The 19410-nt window shown below is 51.3% G+C and overlaps 1 protein-coding gene across 1 annotated transcript; it reads left to right on the forward strand.

Annotated features, from left to right (window-relative positions):
- The first annotated feature begins 912 nt into the window (after positions 1 to 912).
- On the forward strand, positions 913 to 18353 carry TTLL10 (tubulin tyrosine ligase like 10). Its single transcript, XM_083375433.1, has 16 exons — positions 913 to 1067; positions 2030 to 2201; positions 4821 to 5034; positions 5316 to 5422; positions 6611 to 6790; positions 8754 to 8843; positions 9769 to 9937; positions 10369 to 10487; positions 11146 to 11260; positions 11475 to 11560; positions 12794 to 12968; positions 13981 to 14152; positions 14551 to 14691; positions 15361 to 15477; positions 16238 to 16331; positions 17106 to 18353. The coding sequence occupies exons 4-16, from the start codon at positions 5332 to 5334 to the stop codon at positions 17954 to 17956; spliced, it is 2400 nt and encodes a 799-aa protein (XP_083231559.1). The 5' UTR covers positions 913 to 1067; positions 2030 to 2201; positions 4821 to 5034; positions 5316 to 5331; the 3' UTR covers positions 17957 to 18353.
- Positions 18354 to 19410: the final 1057 nt, after the last annotated feature.

A 19410-nucleotide genomic window follows, 5' to 3' on the forward strand; every position in this document is an offset into this window, starting at 1 on the left:
GCCTTGACCTCTGGTGGCTCTGGGAACAGGCCGACCGCCGTGGGAACCTGGCTGAGCCTGACTCCTTTTGGGGGCTTGTTCAAACAAACCACGATAACGGGTGACGACGCCGGCAAATAATTCACAACGGGGATGTTTCCCAGGCTGGCCCTGGGATCGAATGTGTGTGTGTGGTGGTGGGGGGTCTTCTTGCCCAGAAAAGCCCTCTCATCCATTTCGGGCTGAAATCAAAAACTGGATAAATTCTCCAGCAGCTTCTCCCTCCCTCCTCAGAGACCCTTATAAGCCTTGCAAAGAATGCTGGCCTCTTTTGTAAACCAAGATATGGGGAGAAAAGGTAAAGGACTTCCGCTTAAGGCTCGGGCTCCACCCCTTGGTGGGAAGAAGGAAACACACACACACACATACACAGAGACCAGGTCTCTGGGGAGAAACATTAAACCACTGTTACATGAGAGGTCACGGGGAGAGGTGCTGGCCAAGGCTCCAAGAGCTGTTAATTTCATTTACAAGCCAGCCGTCTGCTTTCAGTCAACCCTGGCTGGCAATTAGTTATTAACCACGGAGGACTGTGGGAAACTCTCCATCAGTAACTCGGGTGGGACCAAAGGAAGCTCAGCGCTTCAAAGCCCAGCGTCCCGTCCCCGATCTCGGCAGCGGGCAGTTTTTGCGGGCAAGTTTTTCTCCCTGACACAAAATAAATTTCAAAAAGCCTCTCTCTCGGCTTGCCAGGGCAGATGGCTGTGTGAAGTTTGCAAACAGGAGTCTTTGGCCGGGAGATTTAATAAGCCGGGGGGGGGTGGCCAGGGGGGAGGAAATGGGCCATTCCCCACCTTTCATTCTTTTCCAGCATATCATTGTTGGCCTGCTGGTAATCCGAACTCAGCCGTGCCAATGATTTACTTGAAGGAATGCCAGCCGGGCCCCTTTTGAGAATGACGCCATTCCTGATCTGCCCTCCTGTTTTAACCCTCGCTATTGAATTCAGCTTTGCAGGCCGACGTCTGTCCTAGTTGCCATGCTGGAGATCCATCGTCTCCCGGCTTCCCACTCGTATTTCTTTCCCTGTAAATATTGACTTTCTCTTGTTTTGTCAGCTTCAGAGTTAATATTGTCAAGATTCCCCACCCCGCGCGCTGGCAGATAGTTAACGCTCAGGGAAAAAAAATGATCTTGCTGTTTAATCTCCGAGCTGCTAGAGCCAAGCAAGGCTCTAGTCCTCATGGTTCGGAGGGAAGAAGTGATTAGGTCGGATACGCTGCCGGCTTTGCACTATCGCTGTCTGCGCCAACCTCCCCTTAAAAAACCTTTCCCCCCCACTCCTCTTGGACTTAACTCGGCAATCTCCTTCAGGAGGGCCAATCCGTATTTCCAATGAAGTCTTCCCAGAATTCCTACCCACAGCCCAGCCCTACTCTGAAAGTCAGTAATAAATCCCAATTAACCCCTCTGCCCATTGCTCCAAAGGACTCCACTTTCCACCTTTTGCAAGCCGCTCGGCCCTGGGCGGGAACGAGGAGGCTGCAAGCCCGTGCCCGTTTCGTGGGCGCTTGATGCCATTTGGGATGAGGTCAGGGAGGGGAGGGCGGCCCCACCCAAGGTTGTGGCTGGCTAGAAAGAGAAGGACGTGATTTGGGAGGCAGTCCCAAATTCTTTCCCTCGCTCTTCCCGCTGTTGGCAATCGCAGGCCGCCCTTCTGCGTTTCTTCTAAAGATTTCCCCACTGAAAAAATGCCAGGCACCGGACACGGGATCATTAATTCCTGCCTGGAACCTCAAGTCTCCTTGGTTCTGAGTTCAGAGAGGTTTTCAACTAAGACCCCGAGAGAAAAGCTGATATAAATTAAGAAAGTAGCCCCGTGCAACCTCTTCTCACCGTTCCCTGCATTTGCTAACAGCCTGAATCCCTGCCCAGATCCTTGACGCTCTTTGACCTTAGTGGTTTCCTTGCAGCCATTTCAAATATTACGGAACTAGGTAGCGTCGTCAGGGCTACCTGCCCAGGTGCTACTGTGTCTCCTTCTTTGCAGGGAAGAGGCAACCCCACGACGACATCCATGTGGAGAACGCAGTCTGGGGGCCAGGCGGAAGCGCGGCCGAGCGCAGGTCTTTGATTCCTACAAGTGTCGTCTCCGGCTCCTACGGAGACATGGAATACCATTTCAAGTCCATCAAGACATGGCTGCAAGGCGTCTGTGTCAGGTAAGCATCTTGTCTGCTCTCCGATCTCTCTATAACCTTTTTTTTTAAAATAATAATAATAATAATAATAATAATAATAATAATAATAATAATAATAATAATAATAATAATAACGGGGCTCCACATCTGGTCAGGTGGCCCCCCTCAGAGGATTATCGAGTGCGGATTTCCAGATTTTTATTTAGCTATTATTTAAAGGTACACGCCACCCATCTCGCCTAGATGGGTATCTGTCAAAAGGGAGGATGGCCTAATGCAGCTTTTTTCATCCTGGAGGTTCTCAAAACAGGTGAATTACCAAGCCCAGAATTCCCAGCAAGGGCTAGGGAATTCTGGGAGTGGATGCCTACAGACCTGGGCTCTTGTGACCAAAGTCCCGCAGCAAGGAGCAGATGAATGGAACAATCAAAAACTGGCTTTACGTAAATATATATCTATATCTATATCTATCTATCTATCTATCTATCTATCTATCTATCTATCTATCCATATATATATATATATATATATATATATATATATATATATATATATATATATATATATATATATATTAAAAAAGACAACCAACCTTTTTTAAAAAAAATAATATAATAATAATAATAATAATATATATATATATATATATATATATATATATATATATATATATATATATATATATATATATATATATATATATATATATATTTTCACATCCAGGGAGTTCCAAATAGGAGGCGATACTCCTTCCTTCCCAAGGTACCTTTTTTCCCCACCTGTATTTCCTCTTGGTCTTATTTGAGAGCGCACTTGAGCAACGGCCCTGCGAGGATGACCTGCCCAATCCCGCTTCCTTTTCCAAAGATTTGTTTTGCAGTTCACTTCCCCAGAATTCTAGCTTAACCGGAGGCCCGTCAGCTCAAGCCGGGCACTTAAACCCCTTCCTGAGTTGCTGGACATCAGATAGTACGTAATTATAGTTCTGTCAATGAAAATAAATTAAAGCAAAATAACCACAGGGAAAAGACGCACGTGATGTCAGGGTCACGCACCTCTACAAAAGGGTTGCTTTATACACCCTGCCTCTTTAGGGATGGCTACCTTCCACTTGCCGGAATCCATGGCTCGTTCACAAGCTGAGCGTCGCAAGAGCCCCGCTCCTCTTTGGATTTCCCACAATGCCCCTGGGGACCACCGGGTTTGTGGGGGGGGAGCATTGTGGGGAAGGTCAAACAGACAGGCAGAGACACACCCCAAGGATTAGTTGCAGCATCGGAGCCAAAGGAGCAACGCCAGAGGGGGACTTTGCTCTCACCGGCTGCCTGCCGCAGGGAAGGTTCACACACCTCCACCTTGCTGGGCTCTGGAGTTTCCCCCCCCCCAGCACCAGCAACGGTTCCTAAGCAACGGTTGCTAGGAAACGGGCTCTTGTTGACAGCACCCAAGGCCGCCTGCACCCTCCTCCCCAGGGGAAAACAGGGCTGTCCAAATTGGATGCTTGGAGACCCGGCCTCGGAGGCGGCAGAGCGTTTCAGGATGGCTGATCTGGAGAGCACAGCCTCCAGCGCACTCTCTGAGCACGTAGGGCAGGCCAAGTCAAGGTCAGACTTCGGTTATTTGTCTTTTCTCTCCATGCTTAGGGCTCCAGACAACCTCCCCAAAGAGCGGCAGGTGGCAGGCAGCTGGTGCTTTGACGAAATCACAAGGGCTTTACCGGAATAACAAAGCAGGAAGGGATCTTAAGAGGTTTTCTAGTCCAACCCACCCCACCCCACCCCTCTTCAAGCAGGAGACCCCCATATCGTTCTGAACAAATCTCTTCTTGAAAACCTCCAGTGTTGGAGCACTTCCGGAGGCCAGCCGTTCCTCTGATTCCTTGTCCTCGCTGTCAGGAAATTTCTCCTTATTCCTAGGTTGCTTCTCTCCTTGGCTAGTTTCCATTTGTTGCTTCTCCTCCTCCTCCTCCTCCGATGCTTTGGTTAATAGATCATCCCCGTCTTCTCTGTGGCAGCTCCTCAAATGCCGAAGGAAGGTTGTTACCACGTCATGCCTAGTCCTTCCCTTCCTTAGCCTAGAGTCTGACCCTGCAACCTTTCATCCTTACGTTTTAGCCTCCTGCCTCCCTAATTGTCTTTGTTGTTCTGTTCCGCACTCTTCCGAAGGGCTCCACATCTTTTTTTCTTTTCTTTTTTTTTTTTTTGGTACCCTGGTGACCACACCTGGATGCAGCATTCCAGGTGTGGTCTTATCAAGGCGTTATAAGGTGGTACTAACCCTTCACTCGGCCTGGTGACGCAGCCGAGGACCGTGCTGGCTTTTTTTTGGCAGCTGCAGCGCACCGAAAAGGCGGTGCCATCCAAACTCAGATTTAAACTCAAACTTGAGCTGGGTCAAGTGTCTAGCAGCGGCTGAAGTTCCTCATCAGGCTGGCTTTTCACCTTAGTTAAAAACCTCCGTGAAGCCCGCTCACTTCTAATGGGGTAAATCTCTTGCAAGCCTGTGAAGCTTGGCAAGGCCCCAGTGGGGAATACTCCAATCCCGGAAGAACGCGCCAGGTTTGGCTAGACAGTGGTTGACTCCCTCCCGTTGGGAGAACTCCTCAGTTAAACACCGTTTCCCACTGCTTTTGCCCTGCAGCCATTGTCCCGAACACAAATGGGCTTCGGCAAGGGACGTTGTGGAGAAAAAAACTATTTTCTACCCGCTGAGCCGGCAAGATGAATCTGCAGGGCAGGACGCCGGCCCTTCCAAAAGCCGTCCGCCCTCGCCACCTGCCGATGAAGGACCGTCAGTCAGGATGGCATCCGTTGCAGCATCTCTCGGCTCCTGTGGACTGAGCAGCAGCGAGCAGGTGGGCGGCCTGGACCTTCAGGTGGGCTCCAGGTTGGGCTGGGAGCCCCCTCAGAAAACCTTGGGGAAAACAGCTGAAGGTGTAAAGTCCGGCCAAGGTCTGGATGAAGCCCCGAGCTTCAGCGGAGCAGGCGGCCAGGCTGCGACCCAGGGGGAACAAGAGGCCCGGAGAAGAGGGGGCGAGGCGGATCCTGTGAAGACCCTCCCAGAAGATCAAGGCCAGGACCCTCCTGGCCAGAGAGAGGACTCAGTCGGAGACTTGACCCAGACCTCCCCTTTCAGCTGCAAGGTAAAGTCCATGTCGGGCCACGTTGGGAAATGGACAAAGAACCTGACGTCCAGAACGCGAGACGTTGTGCGCCCTGACGGACCTCCGCCACCAGCCCCAGGTGAATCAGACCGCTTCCCTTCCAGCTAGGAGAAGACCTGGCTGGCCATGCCTGCTCTCCACCGCATCCTTGCCCCGCCCTTAACTCCTCTCCACATCGGAGACATGAGACACGCGTCCCTTCCCTCCAAGCGTCCCGATTCCCACAGTGCCCTAGAGTAGTGCAGTGCGGCCCTGAAGCCTGCCAAGCCCTAGGCTTTTAACCTGTTGAACTACAGCCCTGGCTCTGCAGCTGTGAGCCAACTGACCGGAGTGTCAAAGCGTGACATCACAGCCTCTCCACTGTGACCCGGGCACGGGTCAGCTTCCAGAAGTATGGCTTCAGGGCAGGAGGTAGTTTGTACACCGAATTGCTGGGAACCAAGGGTCTGCAGGAAGAAACTCCTGAGCTTCCCTCCCCGTTTGACTCTCCAAAGACCTCCGTGCTTCTCAGGTGCCCCTCTCTGAACTAGGCAGGAAAGAGCTGGTGGGGACACCGGGACGGCGTGCGGAGAAAAAAAAATCTCTGGGAAAGGGTTGACAAATGGAGGAGGGGGTTCGAGAAAGCCGGGGATGGAGGCTTGGGGCGGGGGCAACTGTTAACCCTTGGAAGGATGCCCATCGTAAGATTGGCTGGGGAGTGACAGTCAACAGGTGCCCGTTGTGCCAAGGGACAACTGGGTAGCAACTGAGTGTGTGGCTAAATTGCGCCGTCTCTGTAAAGTCTATGGGGGGGGGGGTTCAGTTACAAAATCGCACTTAAGCTCCTTGAAGTTGGCGTGAGAAAAACTCCCAAGAAACGCCGCCTTTTCGCTAGTTTTGCTCCGCCTGATGAAGCCCCTTGGATGGGTAACCAAAGTTTGGCCCGCTTGCCGTGGTTCAGCCTTTAGGCGCCTTTGGCCCAGGATGACGGGAGCCTCCCTCGACGTCTTGCATTTCCTCCTTTGCGCCCGCCAATCGCCCCCAGCGGCGGGACCGAAATTCTAACTCTCCGCCCCCTGGTCTCCGGATCTGCCCTTTGGGCCTTCTCCGTACGGGGAAGGCGGACCTTGCAAGGGTGGATGTTAGAATCCCGTTCCAGAGTCCGTCAACCGCGGATGCGGCGGTTGAGCTGCAAGCGGGAGGGAAAACCCAGATTAAAATCTGGGCGTGAGACACACGCACACACACGCACACACACACTGCTGACCGAGGCGGCTCTGGCTTTCAGGATGGATGAGCGAAAGACCGCTGGATGGCAATGAACGAGCAGCTGCCCTCCGTTTAGGCTTCCGTTGGTTCCCATACTACAACGAAGCAGGTGAGGCCCACCGGGCGACAAGGCTGCCCAAAAGACGCCCCGGACAGAGTCATCCAAAGGTTCAAAGCAGCCCAACCCATCAACAAGGAGGTGAGGCTGGTTTCCCCCCCCCCCCCTGCAAGGTGGAAGAGGGCAACGGGGGGCCCAAAGCCAGTGGCGTGACTGCAAACTAACCCAGTAATTCTGAGCGGATAACGCGAGCGTGTCTTTTGCTAGATTCAGAAAAGGGAACTGGATAAGCTGCAGTGAATCCACAGGTGGAAAGACAGCACAGGTAGTCCTCGCCTTACAACGCTTTGTTTAGACCGGGGGTCTCCAACACACACACACACACACACACACACACACACACCCCTGCCCACGGGCTGCGGCCCCTTTGAAACTGGGCGGCAGAAGTGGAGGGCGAGTGCTCGCCAAGCTCCATTCGGGCGAGGGGCTGGCGCACCTGCCCGCTGCTCGTGCGAATGGAGCACGTACCTGCGCTTGCCCCCTCCCTCTGCCGGTCCAGCGTTCGAAGCTGCAGCAGTGCCGGAAAAGGTGACACTATGACCCTTTTTCACACTTAACGACCGCTGCGGGAACTCCGCTGCGGGAACTCCCAGAATCAAAATTCGGGCAACCGACTCGTATTTAGGACGACCGCATGTGACCCCCTTTTGCGACCTTCCGACAAGCAAAGTCACTGAGGGGAAGCCAGATTCACTTAACAACCGTGTTACTAACTTAACAACCGCGGGGATTCACGTTACAACCCTAGCCACCAAAGTCACAAAATGGGGCAAAAAACTCACCTAACCCCTGTCTCACTTACCCACAAACTTGTAGCCGCAGATTGAGGTCTGCGTACCTGCAGCCCGTTTCCTTCCTTCCTTCCTTCCTCGTTGTTTCCAGCTTGTCCCCAACCAGTAAGATTTTGGGGAGCCACTGTGTGAAAGCTAGAGAAATCTAGCAGCTCAGGGGGGAAAAAAAGAGTTAAACCTTGAAAGGCTAGATTTCAAAAGGCAGAGAATGTTGCGTCTTCCGGTCAGGGACCTGTGGCCTCAAAAAGCAATAAAGCGCAGAGGAGGAAGCCATAATTGCACTTGATGTATTGCTCTGCGGGTATTATAAATACAGCTTGGAAAACCATCCAGAATAAATGGGAATCCGAATGCTGTGAATAACAGGCTTGGAATTAACCATCGACAAATCGGAACGTATATAACCCATATCAAAGCCGCGGCTTTGTTCAGTTAGCATTTTTGTAAAGGGTCCGGGAGGAGAAAAACGCGACAAAAAAGGGGGGGGAGCTTTAATGGTGGGGAATTTAGAGCAGCCAAAAGGAAGATTTTGGAGTAACCGGTGGAATTCAATCCCGGCACGCTGACTAAGGAATTCTGGGAGTTGACGTTCACACCCCTTCAATTTGCCTAGTTTGGAAAAAAAACACAACACTAGTGGAAATGGCTGGTCAAAGCAGATACAATACTGAACTACAATACCCAGCAGCCTCCACCAGCATGAGCACCGGGAGGGCTCAGCAGCGTCTGGAACAGCCGGTTCCCCCAACCCCACTCTGCTCGCAGACTCTTTTTCCAAGCTCTGGAGCCAAAAAGCCGGTTTCAAGTTCCCAAACCATAAGAAACCGAGGGCGGGAAGGGCTTATAGTTGCCAACCAGGACCTCCAAGTCATCCCTTTTTTTTCTCCCTTCATTTTTTTCCCAGATTGACAAAATGAGTGACGTCTCTCTTTCCCATCCCAGCATTTGGCTCTGAATTTGCCCCTTTGCCTGTCTTATCCATCCACGCCGGTTTAATGCCAAACCGGACCCCTTCCTCCGGTGTGTTGGGGGCTGAGGAATTGCCTCTTCAGCTTTTCTCCTCCTTCAGAGGCCGCCCCCCACCCCAGCTCAACTCCTTGCGAAGGGTTGGACTGGAGGACCAGTCCGGACCTCCCGGTTCTAGGATTCTGCGATTGGTTTTCTTCTGTTTGACTGATGCGCAAGATACCGTGCGCGCGCACACACACACACACACACACCCTGGCAAGCCCTAACCTTCTTCTCTTTGACAGATCCCAAGGGCGTAGAAAACAGGAGACAGAAATACCGGGCTCTTTTTCCAAGCCAGGCACTGAAGCAGCGGAAGACATACAAGCAAAGGGGTAGGAAAATTTGATTGCATCCCACCCGCTTCTGATGGAGAAGGGAGACTCCCAAATCTCTCCAGTCCAGCGCTAGTGTAGGTTTTTGCATCCAGGTTTGGCCACCACGATATTACAAACATACAAAGGAAGGCTCTAGAAAAGGTGCAGAGAAGAGCAGCAAAGATGATTAGGGGGGGGGGGGCTGGAGGCTCAAAAGCTAGGAAGACCGGTTGCAGGAACCGGGCATGTCTCAGTCTAGCGAAAAGAAGGACTTGGGGTGACACGATAGCACGGTTCCACTGCTTGAGGGGCTGCCACTAAGAAGAGTGGGGGGGGGTCACCCCATTCTCCGAAATGGGTCGTCCTGAGGGCAGGACAAGAAGCAACAGAGGGAAACCAGTGGAGTAGGGAAGCAAGGGAGAAATAAGGAGAATTTTCCTGGCAGTTAGAAGGGCTTGCCTCTAAACGTTGTGGGTGCTCCATCACGGGAGGTCTTGTAAGAAGACCCTGGACCGTCCCTTGTCTGGAATGGGGTGGGGTCCCCAGCTCGAGCAGGGGGTCAGACTAGAAGGCCTCCAAGGTCCCTTCCGACTCTTGTCATTCTGTTGTTATTCTTACTACCCGTCCTTTGTCTGGAATGGTTAGGGTCTCCTGATGGAGGAAGACTAGAAAACCTCCTTGTGTCATTTCCCCATCCGGGCAGCTTCCACAGGCCTGGAGAATCGTGGCTGGGGAATTCTGGGAAGTGAGGTTGGCACGTCGGAAAGGGGCTAAGGATGGGGAACTAGACCCCTGGTGCCCACTGAGGAGTATTTCTCTCGGAGAGAGCCGGCTTTTCCCAGCCCCCCACCCCACCCCCATTCTGCAGACACCCCTTCCCCCATGGCCTGGCTGGACCCAGGAGGGTTTTCCCACCCACCCACCCACCTCCTTCTCCTTCCAGGGCTTCCCAAAGTAGCCGAAGGGAGATTCACCTATGAATTCAGATCAAAGAAGCCTCGGGTCGTTCTGAAGGCAGCGCTCCGAATGAGTCGCCTGGACGAGAGAAGAAACGAAGAAGTCCCGGGATCCGGGCCGTTCTTTTACATCGGCGGAGCGAACGGGGTTGATACGTAAGGAGAATGCCCTGGCAAGCCCTTCCCCCCCCCAGCCCTTGAGCCAGCCTCAGGGGAGGGGTTGTGCTAGATGGCCTTTGCGGAGCCCTCTCAGCTGCAGGACTCAGAACATAGGCAGCGAAAGGTAGTCCTCGGCTTAACAGCCGCTCATTTAGCGGCCGAAGTTAACTGCCTTGCTTAGCACTGGGAGGTTTGGGGCTCTGTCGTGGTCGTAAGTTGAGGACTTACCTGTATTTCTAGAACGGGGGTCTTCAAACCTGGCCACTTTTAAGACTTGTGGACTTCAACTCCCAGGCTGGCTGGGGAATCCTGGGAGTGGAAGTCCACAAGTCTTTAAAGCGGCCACGTTTGAGGACCCCGGTTCTAGAGGATCCATCGGTCATCCGGCACCAAGCCCGCCTCTCTCTCTCTCTCTCTCTCTCTCGCAGCCTGAACAACTACTGCAAAAGTAAAGGGTGGCAACGGATCTATGACAACCGGAGGGAAGACTACATCTTGAAATGGTGCGAGACCAAGTTTCGGGACACCTATTGCAACTTCCGAGAAGGTATGGGCCAGGTTCCCAAGGTCAAGAGGAGCTGGAAGGAGCGAAGGCAGGTCCAGAATTTTGGGAGGTCAAGGAGCAGAGGACTGGACGGAAAAAAAATATATTTGTAGCTCGAGAGGTGAACTGCGGGGGGCCTTGGTGCGCTCTGAGCTTGGTCGTTTGGTCGCAGACATTTAAAGACTGAGCTAGGTGCTAGAAGGGGGGGAGGAGGAGGAGGAGGAGGAGGAGGAGGAGGAGGAGGAGATCCTTGGTGCACTCTGAGCTGGGTTGTTTCCTTGCAGATGTTTCATGACCCAACTATTTAACATCATCAGTGCTAGAAGGGATTTTCAAGGAAGAGGACTGTCCTTGGTCCTCTCTGAGCTTTTTTTTTGGGGGGGGGGGCAGATGTTTCATGACCCAACTAGGCAACATCATCAGCCCTGGAGGGGGAGGAGGGGGAGGACTGTGGGGTCCTTGGTGCTCTCCGAGCTGGGTGGTTTTCATGCAGGCGTTCCGTTACCCAACTAGGAAACATCTTCATTTCAGATCACATCCGTCCATCGTAACTTGGAGCGGTCGTTGAGCGACCGGTCATTAGGCAGGGCTGCCTGCCTTGCCGTCTTCATCTCCGCTGCTGCCTGAGCCCCCCCGTTTTGTTTTTTTTCTGCCCATTCAGGAGAGCAGCTTCTCTACCAGATCCCAAACAACAAGATCCTGACGACAAAGATTGGCCTGTTGATGAACCTCAGGGAATATGATCGGGTGATGAAGAAGGTTGGGCAGACAGCCAGGTAAGCTCCTCGGAGATAACAAGCAATTTGACATTTATTATTATTATTATTATTATTATTATTATTATTATTATTATTATTATTATTATTATTATTATTGTTGTTGTTGTTGTTGTTGTTGTTGTTGTTATTATTATTATTATTATTATTATTATTATTATTATTATTATTATTATTATTATTTTAAAAAAATCCCCCTTTCCCTTCCTTGCAGACTGCTAAAAATGGAAGATTTTTTCCCCGAGACTTTTCGTCTGGATGCCAAAGACGAGAGAGAAATCTTCTTTGAAATGTATAAAGGTGAGCCCCAAAGGCCATTTATTCTGTCTTCCTTTTCAAGATAATGGATCTGTTTCGAACAGTGGCTTCTGTGAGAAAAGACAGGAGCGGCTTGCGATCTGGGTGTTCAAATGTGGCACGGAAAGGACGGGCCCGGTCCAGCGAAAGACGTCTCCTGCGTTGTGACGTCACTGGCCCGAACGATGTCACGCTTCCTGTGCTGCCACAGACGTATGTTGGGTGTGGAACGGTCCGGCTGGCCCTGCTTTGCTCCCCAACGACTCTTGTTACAAGACGAAGAAATAACGGGGGGGGGGGGAAAGAAGGCAGAGGTTTTAGCCTTCGACACGCAACGTTTTGTTGTCAAACGCTGCTAACGCCGGATGTCCTTGCTTTTGACAACGTATGGCAATGCAGCCATTTTCCTTCTTACGTTTTACTCTTAGAGTTAGAATTAGATGATACTGGGGCACGGGAGTGAGTCAGACATAACAATATCGCGAGAACGATAAGTCTGAGAACAAAGGTTTTTTGAAATAAGAGAGGATAAAGAAATGGCCGGGTTGGAGAACTGGAGGGAAAGCCTGCATTTCAAACTAATTGGAAATATAAATTTGTAACTGTTTATTTAGAGGAGGGACGCGGTGGCTCAGTGTGTTAGGATGCTGAGCTTGTCGATCAGAAGGTTGGCAGTTTGGCGGGTCAAATCCTGAGTGCCGCGTAACAGAGTGAGCGCGCCTGTTACCCGTCCCAGCTTCTGCCAACCTAGCAGTTCGAAAGCACGTAAAAATGCAAGTAGAAAAATAGGGACCACTCCGGTGGGAAGGTAACAGCGTTCCGTGCGCCTTTGGCGTCCAGTCATGGCGGCCACATGACCACGGAGACGTCCTCGAACAAGCGCTGGCTCTTCGGCTTTGAAACGGAGATGAGCACCGGCCCCTAGAGTCGGAAACGACTAGCACGCGTGTGTGGGGGAACCTTTACCTTATTTAGAGGAGGGAATGGTGCTTTGATACTAGATGCTCAGGGAAGGGGAATTCAGATTTTTTGCTTTGCCTATGGACCTGCCGATGCTATGCTACTCCGACATAAAACCCCCGCAGGGTATTCAATAAACTTTTTAAGATTTTCGCAAACGGAATGAAGCTGGAGCTTTCTTTGGATCCTGGAGCTGGATGTCAACCCTTAGGCTGTAAACCCGGCACTAGCAACTTAAGCCACTTTCTCTCTCCCTCCCTCCCTCCCTCCCTGCAGAGCCCCAGATTTGGATCTGCAAGCCCACCAGCTCCAACCAGGGCCGAGGCATTTTCCTCCTGAAAAACCAAGCGGAGGTCCGAAGCTTGCAAGCCAAACTCCAAGTCACGGAGGACGAGACTGGTGGCTATAAGAAGCTGCCCTACAAACTGCCTCAGGCACGAATCGTCCAAAGGTAGAGAATCCCGCCACGCAGCCGCCCGGCTGGTGAGCGACCTCGGATGCTCTTGGAATCCCCGGAGCGGGGATTCAGACAGAGACACGACGGGGCGCTCTTCCTGGGCAGCCTGGCTTTAGCTGAGCCAAATACAACCGTATTTGTAAGCCTCGTCTTACAACAGTTCCTTTAGCACTGGGGGGAAAAAGGGACTTATGATTGTTTTTTTCACACTTGGCAACCGTTGCAGCGTTCCACCTGGTCACGTGACTTTACCTGCCCGGGATACTCGCTTGCGGTTGTTTTTATTTATTATTTAATGAATTGATGAATTCAGATTTATAGAACCGCCGATCTCACCCTACCTGGGGGACTCTGGGCGTCGTTATTTATTTATTTTATTTTATTTTAATTCCATTTATATCCCGCCCTTCTCCGAAGACTCAGGGCGGCTTACAAGCTTAGCAGTTGTTGTTGTTGTTGTTATTATTATTATTATTATTATTATTATTATTGAAATAATTTGTCGTGGGGTTTTTGTGTGTTTCGATGTCACCGATAGGGCCGTGGGGTTAGCCTTGGGACAGGCCGGGGAGAGAAAGGCGAAAAGAAAGGGGGAGATTACTCGGTCATTTCCCTCAGGCTCCAAAGCGGCCAACGGGGTGCGTTGTGTGAATTGCAAGGTGGCAGGAACAGCTGTCTGGAACCGTTCTGGACTCGGGAGCTATTTTGGATTGGAGAGAAAGCATTTTTAATGGTCATTTATAGCCTTCAGGAAGGATATTCAGGGTTGCATCGGAGAAAGGGAGGAAAAAGCAAAACAAAACACAAATCCTTTGGTGTCGCTGCTGTGGAAGAATACCAATTACACTCCGTGTAGGAAAGTGGCACGGGCACCCTGAACCCAGCCGGCGGGGATCCAGCCCCGAGAGCAGCCTGATGGCAGGGTGTAGTTCTGCGTGATCCGGAGAGCTAAGATTTCCCAGTGTCCTCCTTTCCCTCCAGCTCACCTGCCTTTCCCTCCCCTCAGGTACATCGACCGCCCTCTGCTGCTGGAGGGGAAAAAATTTGACGTCCGCTCTTACCTGCTGATCGCCTGCACGGTGCCCTACATGGTCTTTTTCGGCCACGGTTACGTCCGCCTCACCTGCCTGAACTACGACCCCAAGTCCGACGATCTCACTTCTCATTTGACCAACCAGGTGGGAATTTTCCCCCCCCACCCACCCATAGAGGGGAATCTCGCCATTTTGACCCGCCGTTTTGAGAAAGGGGAACAATAGACAGGGAACAAGTTGGCTTGATTTGAAAGGAGGGGGGAGGGAAAAAAAAAAGCTTGCCAGTTCTCCTCTCCCAAAGCTGAGAAGCGACGACAAGGTGAGGTTAGCCCTTTTTAAAGATCTTTGCCTTCCCCAGGTTTGGAAGTCCCCAAACCGTCTCCGATTCGGCAAAGCAAAGTCTTATTTAAGGCCTGAGGCTTGACCCGAGCAGGCCACCTAAGGTCATCTATCCAAGTCACGTCGTTATATTGCCCAGTCTTCTGGAGAATGCTTTTTTCAATAATAATAATAATAATAAATAAATAAATAAAAATCCTCAGTACGTGCAAAAGAAGAGTCCCATCTACACCCACGTCAAGGAGGAGACGGTGTGGCTGATGGACCGCTTCAACAACTACGTCAATGAGAAGTTCAGACAGGCCAAAGGGCTCCCGAGAGACTGGGTCTACACCAGCTTTACTGTACGTTTTCTCTTCATCAAATCCACCCTTACTTTCCCCCCACCCCACCCCACCCCGGGCTGCTTGTTAAGGTCAGCAGTGAGAGAGGCCCGTGTCCTTTGGCTTAAAAGACGTGGCACACAAGGAAAGGTGGTTGGGGAGGGAAGAGGAAAAAAAAGCAGGTGGATCAGTTCATTCTTAGAATGCTTAACGGGATGAAAAATAGATCACTCCCAGCTTTTTCCTTTAAAAACGGGTACAGATTTAAAATTACAAAAGGAACCAGGATTATTGTTGACTTTTTAGCTGTAGGAAATCTGCATTTCACCCCCTTCTATGAACATTTGCTAGGGCTGTGGGGGGTGGGGTGGGGGTGGGGGGTGGAAATCGATGGAACAGACACTTTAGAGAAATATTTTTTTCCAACCTGACCACTCTTTAAGAGGTGTGGACTTCACGCTGAGTGGGGAAGTTGAAGTCCACGCATCCTAAAGTTTGCCAAGTTGGAAAGACACTGCTCTGTAGCTTGCAATTTGGGGGGTTTTTTTTCCACCCCCTTTAGCAACTTATTTGCTGCCAAAGAGGCCTTGGATAAATATATTTTCTTCGAAAAGGAGGCTCTGTTTTTTTGGGAGACCACCCCACCCCCACCCCCACCCCTCCAATATTTTTGTCTTCTGTGCGTTGCAGAAGAGAATGAAAGAAATCATGCTGCAGTGTTTCCTCTCCGTCAAATCCAAGCTGGAATGCAAACTGGGCTTCTTTGATCTCATCGGCTGTGACTTTTTGATCGATGAAGATTTTAAGGTATATCCGGGGAAGGCACATCCGTGCCTCCCTCCCATCCCTGCCCATTTCCCTACACCTTCAGAGAGACAAAACTGAATCGATTCTCTCTCCCCTGTGGTTAATTAATCGCTTTGAAAAATCCCCAGAGAGTCAGTCCACCTCTTTTCCCATCCCCCCTTCCCCCCTCCCCCTCCAAGATCTGTGAGTAATCGTAGATCTTGTTATTCTGGATTAATTGCCACCTATGATAGAAGCGCCGTTTGATTTCAGCCGAGCTGCAAACTCATTACCCTTTGTGGGTAATGAGGTTTGCCTACTTGCGCTGCATCCCGCCCAGCCTGGTTTTTGGCTTTTGTGGGGTGGTGCAAATCCAGGAAAATACGTCCATTCTGCGACCAGCTTCAGTTGGTCCCGTAGGGAAATTTGGGGGATGAAGGACGGGGGGGGGTGTTTCCCCAAAGGCGCCACCTGTTTCTCCAAGGATCACAATCTCACTGATTTTCCCTCCCAGAAACTTTGCAGAAACTGGGATGAAATAAAGCTTGCAGAAGCTGAGGTGGGATTGCCACGTCACCCAGTGGCAAGGCGCAAAGTAGATTTTTCAGGGAAGGCTTTTGAAAATCGTGGTGCAAGAACCTTCTCTAATAAATCATCAAATCTCATCAGTTTGGGGCTTAAATCGGAGGGATGTTTCGGAAATTTCAATAAACCACCACAAAAAAAAGGGGGGAAGGAAATATCGTAGGCCTCGCTGCAACCAATGCTGCGTTCATCACAGGTGTGGCTCTTGGAGATGAACGCCAACCCTGCATTGCACACCAACTGCACGGCACTGAGGAGCGTGATTCCCACGGTGGTGAACGAGACGCTGAGTAAGTTGCAAGAGACTTTGGTGTGGGAAAATTCCCGAGTACAGGCAGTCCTCGACTTACCATCGCAGCCGAGCCCCCAAATTTCTGTGGCTAAGCAAGACAGCTGTTCAATTTTGCCTCGTTTTACGACCCTTCTTGCCAGCGTTGTTAGGTGAATCACTGCAGTTAGGGACGTGGTTGTTAAGGGAATCCGGCTTCCCATAATTGACTTTGCCGGTCAGAAGGTTGCAAAAGGGGATCGCGTGACCTTGACCCCCTCAGGGACACTGCGACCGTCATAAATATGAGTCAGTGGCCAACCGTCTGGATTTTGATCGCGTGACCCCGGGGATGCTGCAACGGTCGCAAGTGTGAAACAGTCATAAGTCCTATTTTTCCCCCTAGTGCCGTTGTAACTTCAAACGATTCTTAAATGAAAAGCTGTAAGTCGAGGACTTTCTGTAGCTGGGAGAGCCCCTCTCTCTCTCTCTCTCTCTCTTTTGACATTACGCAGATACATTTAAGCATATTTCTGAGCGAATAAGTTAAGTCTCAATGAGGTGGGCAGCTCTGGGAGTTGAAGTCCCCGTAGGTTCAAGTTGCCAAACGCCAGATTAGAGCATTGGAAAGCCGCTTTAGGCCAGGGCCGACTCTCTTTGCTCCAGTCATGATCTTCTCTCATTTAGGCCGCCTCTGTTGAGTTTTCTGGGGGAAACCCAGCACTCTCCCTCTCTCCCTAGGGATTCCCCCCATCCCTAGACTGAGCCGCCCTCTCCATTTCCTTGCCCCGTTCAGATCTGACCGTGGAGATCTTCACCAAGGCTCAGAAGACCCAGAGCCTCCTCCCTCTGGAGTCCCTCTGCCATTTCTCCCTCCTCTACAACGGAACGGCTTCCAACAACGGGCTCCCCCAGCCAGCCAGGAGCAAGATCTCTCTCTGTTCCCTAAAGGCCCCCCGGGCAAGTTTGGAGAAAGCCGGCGGCGGCGGCAACAGCCCCGGGGTGCCCAACCCTCCGCCTGACAAACAGCCACCCCCTAAAGTCCCCGAGAAGGCGCCAAAGGCCGACAGCCGAGGAGACAGCAAGGGAGACCCCACGGGCCCTCCGGAAGGGCTGGTTGCGCCCCCCGGCAAAGGCGTCCGACGAGATCCACTCCCCATGCCTCAGATCCAGATCTCCATCATCCCCAGCCTGACCTGCTGTCCTTCCGTCAAAGCCATCCTCCGGGGACATCAAGTCTGCACCAGCGGCAACCAGTACATCATCAAGCCGGTTCCGGCCGTCCCGGACAAGGCCGAGGGCGCCGAGGATCAAGCCAAGGCCCTCAACCTGCCCCGCGGGAACTCTAAAGATAAGTCCTATGCCACCTGGTTCCAGCAAACCTTCGGCACCAAGCTGCCGCCGGCCAGCGACCACAGCGGTGGGGAGAACGCCTTGACCAGCTCGCAGATGCTCTCCCTCCATTTGCAGTCCAGCCTGCCGCCCAACAGCTTGCTCCTTCCGCGGTTCCCCAAGTCCTTCTCCCCGCTGGCGGTGCCCGGCAAGAGGCCGGCGCCGGCCGAGAGCAAGGCCGGGGCCGTAGCCGTGAGCCACAGTTGCCGGGAATTGCTCCCCCAGGAGAAAAAGATCTCCCACCGGGGCTCTTAAAAACCACCCACCCCACCCCACCCACCCCTGTCCGGACGCTGGTTGTATTTCCAAAGTCCTCGTTCTCTTTTTCTTATAAAGAACAAAACCTGGGAAGAAAAAGGAAGACAAACAAAAAAAGGCAAAAAAAAAAAAAAGTCCCGTCTTTCTGACGTGTTTCCAGCATCTTTCTTTCGCAGGGGATGGCGGGGGGCACACGGCGTCTGTCGATCTCTCCGGCTCTCTGAAATATCCTCAGAAAAACAACAGGGGCAAAATAAGTGTATTTGCTAAAAAAAAAAAACCCACCAAAAACCAATAGCTATTTTTTTTTCATTATTATTATTATTTGAATCTTTTGAGCCTCTGAGAGTTTCCTGGATTCTGCTTTTCTCCCCCCTTTGACATTATTATTATTATTTTTTCCTCCCTCACCCCCTCGCACCCCAGAGACTTACGACCACCCGAATGGGCTGGGCTACAATTCCCATCGTCCCCAGGTAGTGCAAAATAATGGGTGGTTTCGAAGGATCGATGGGACGAGATGATCTCTCTGGGTGCCGCTCCCAACGCTCCGGTTCTCGATTCGAGACATTCCTACATTTCGGAAAAGTACCAGATTGAGGTCTTTGGGTAGGTGATGATGTGCTATGGGGAGATCGCGTCACGCACCCAGCACATGATGCATGAATAATATACAGCCAATTAATAATAATAATAATAATAATAATAATAATAATAATAATAATAATAATAATAATAATAATAATAATAATATATTGCCTCCTAAACTGGGGTCAAATGTCCAGCATCCAGTTTCTTTCTTCCCCGTGGCCACAACCATGTGCTTCATTAAGCACACGGGATGTGGGATGACCTACCACTAGGACAAACTTTGTCTTCTAATTCTTGGCCGTTCTCTTCCAGTGGCCTCCGTTTTTCTGCCTCATTCTCAAATCCCCCCCCCACCAAAAAAGGTCTTCAGCTCAGCTTTCTACCCTTCCCAGTGCTTTGTTTGGGGTGCATTATGCTCCCAGCATGCCCCCTATGTGCTAGGGGGCGATTCCTGGATGCGCAGACAGGCGTAATTGAGAGGCCCGTGGCGTTCACACAACCGGCGGTTTCAGCCCTGCAAATTTGCTAGAGGTTGCAAAGATCAGAAGCCCTGGCAGGCTGTGGATTTTTGCTACGTTCACTATTTTATTTTATTTTTTTGGCTATTTCCTGTCGAAACCTCAGCAGCAAGGTAAGCAAGAGATCTGCTTGGTCCCCGCCGGGGAAATCACGCCAACCGAGTGAGCGAGGGAGTGAGCCGCCCTTGTGAGGTTTGAGTGGGGAAAGAAATTTACTCAGCTTTGACGTCAAACGAACCGCTGTCCTTTCCAGATGCTGAGCAAGGGGCTAAACGTCATTCGGCATCAGGACCGGCCAGACAAGCCTGGGGCCAAAGGCCGGACTCGTCCCGTGGACTCGTC

This window comes from Vipera ursinii (assembly GCF_947247035.1).
Source record: "Vipera ursinii genome assembly, chromosome: 17".
In the NCBI taxonomy this organism is placed as follows: Eukaryota; Metazoa; Chordata; class Lepidosauria; order Squamata; family Viperidae; genus Vipera; species Vipera ursinii.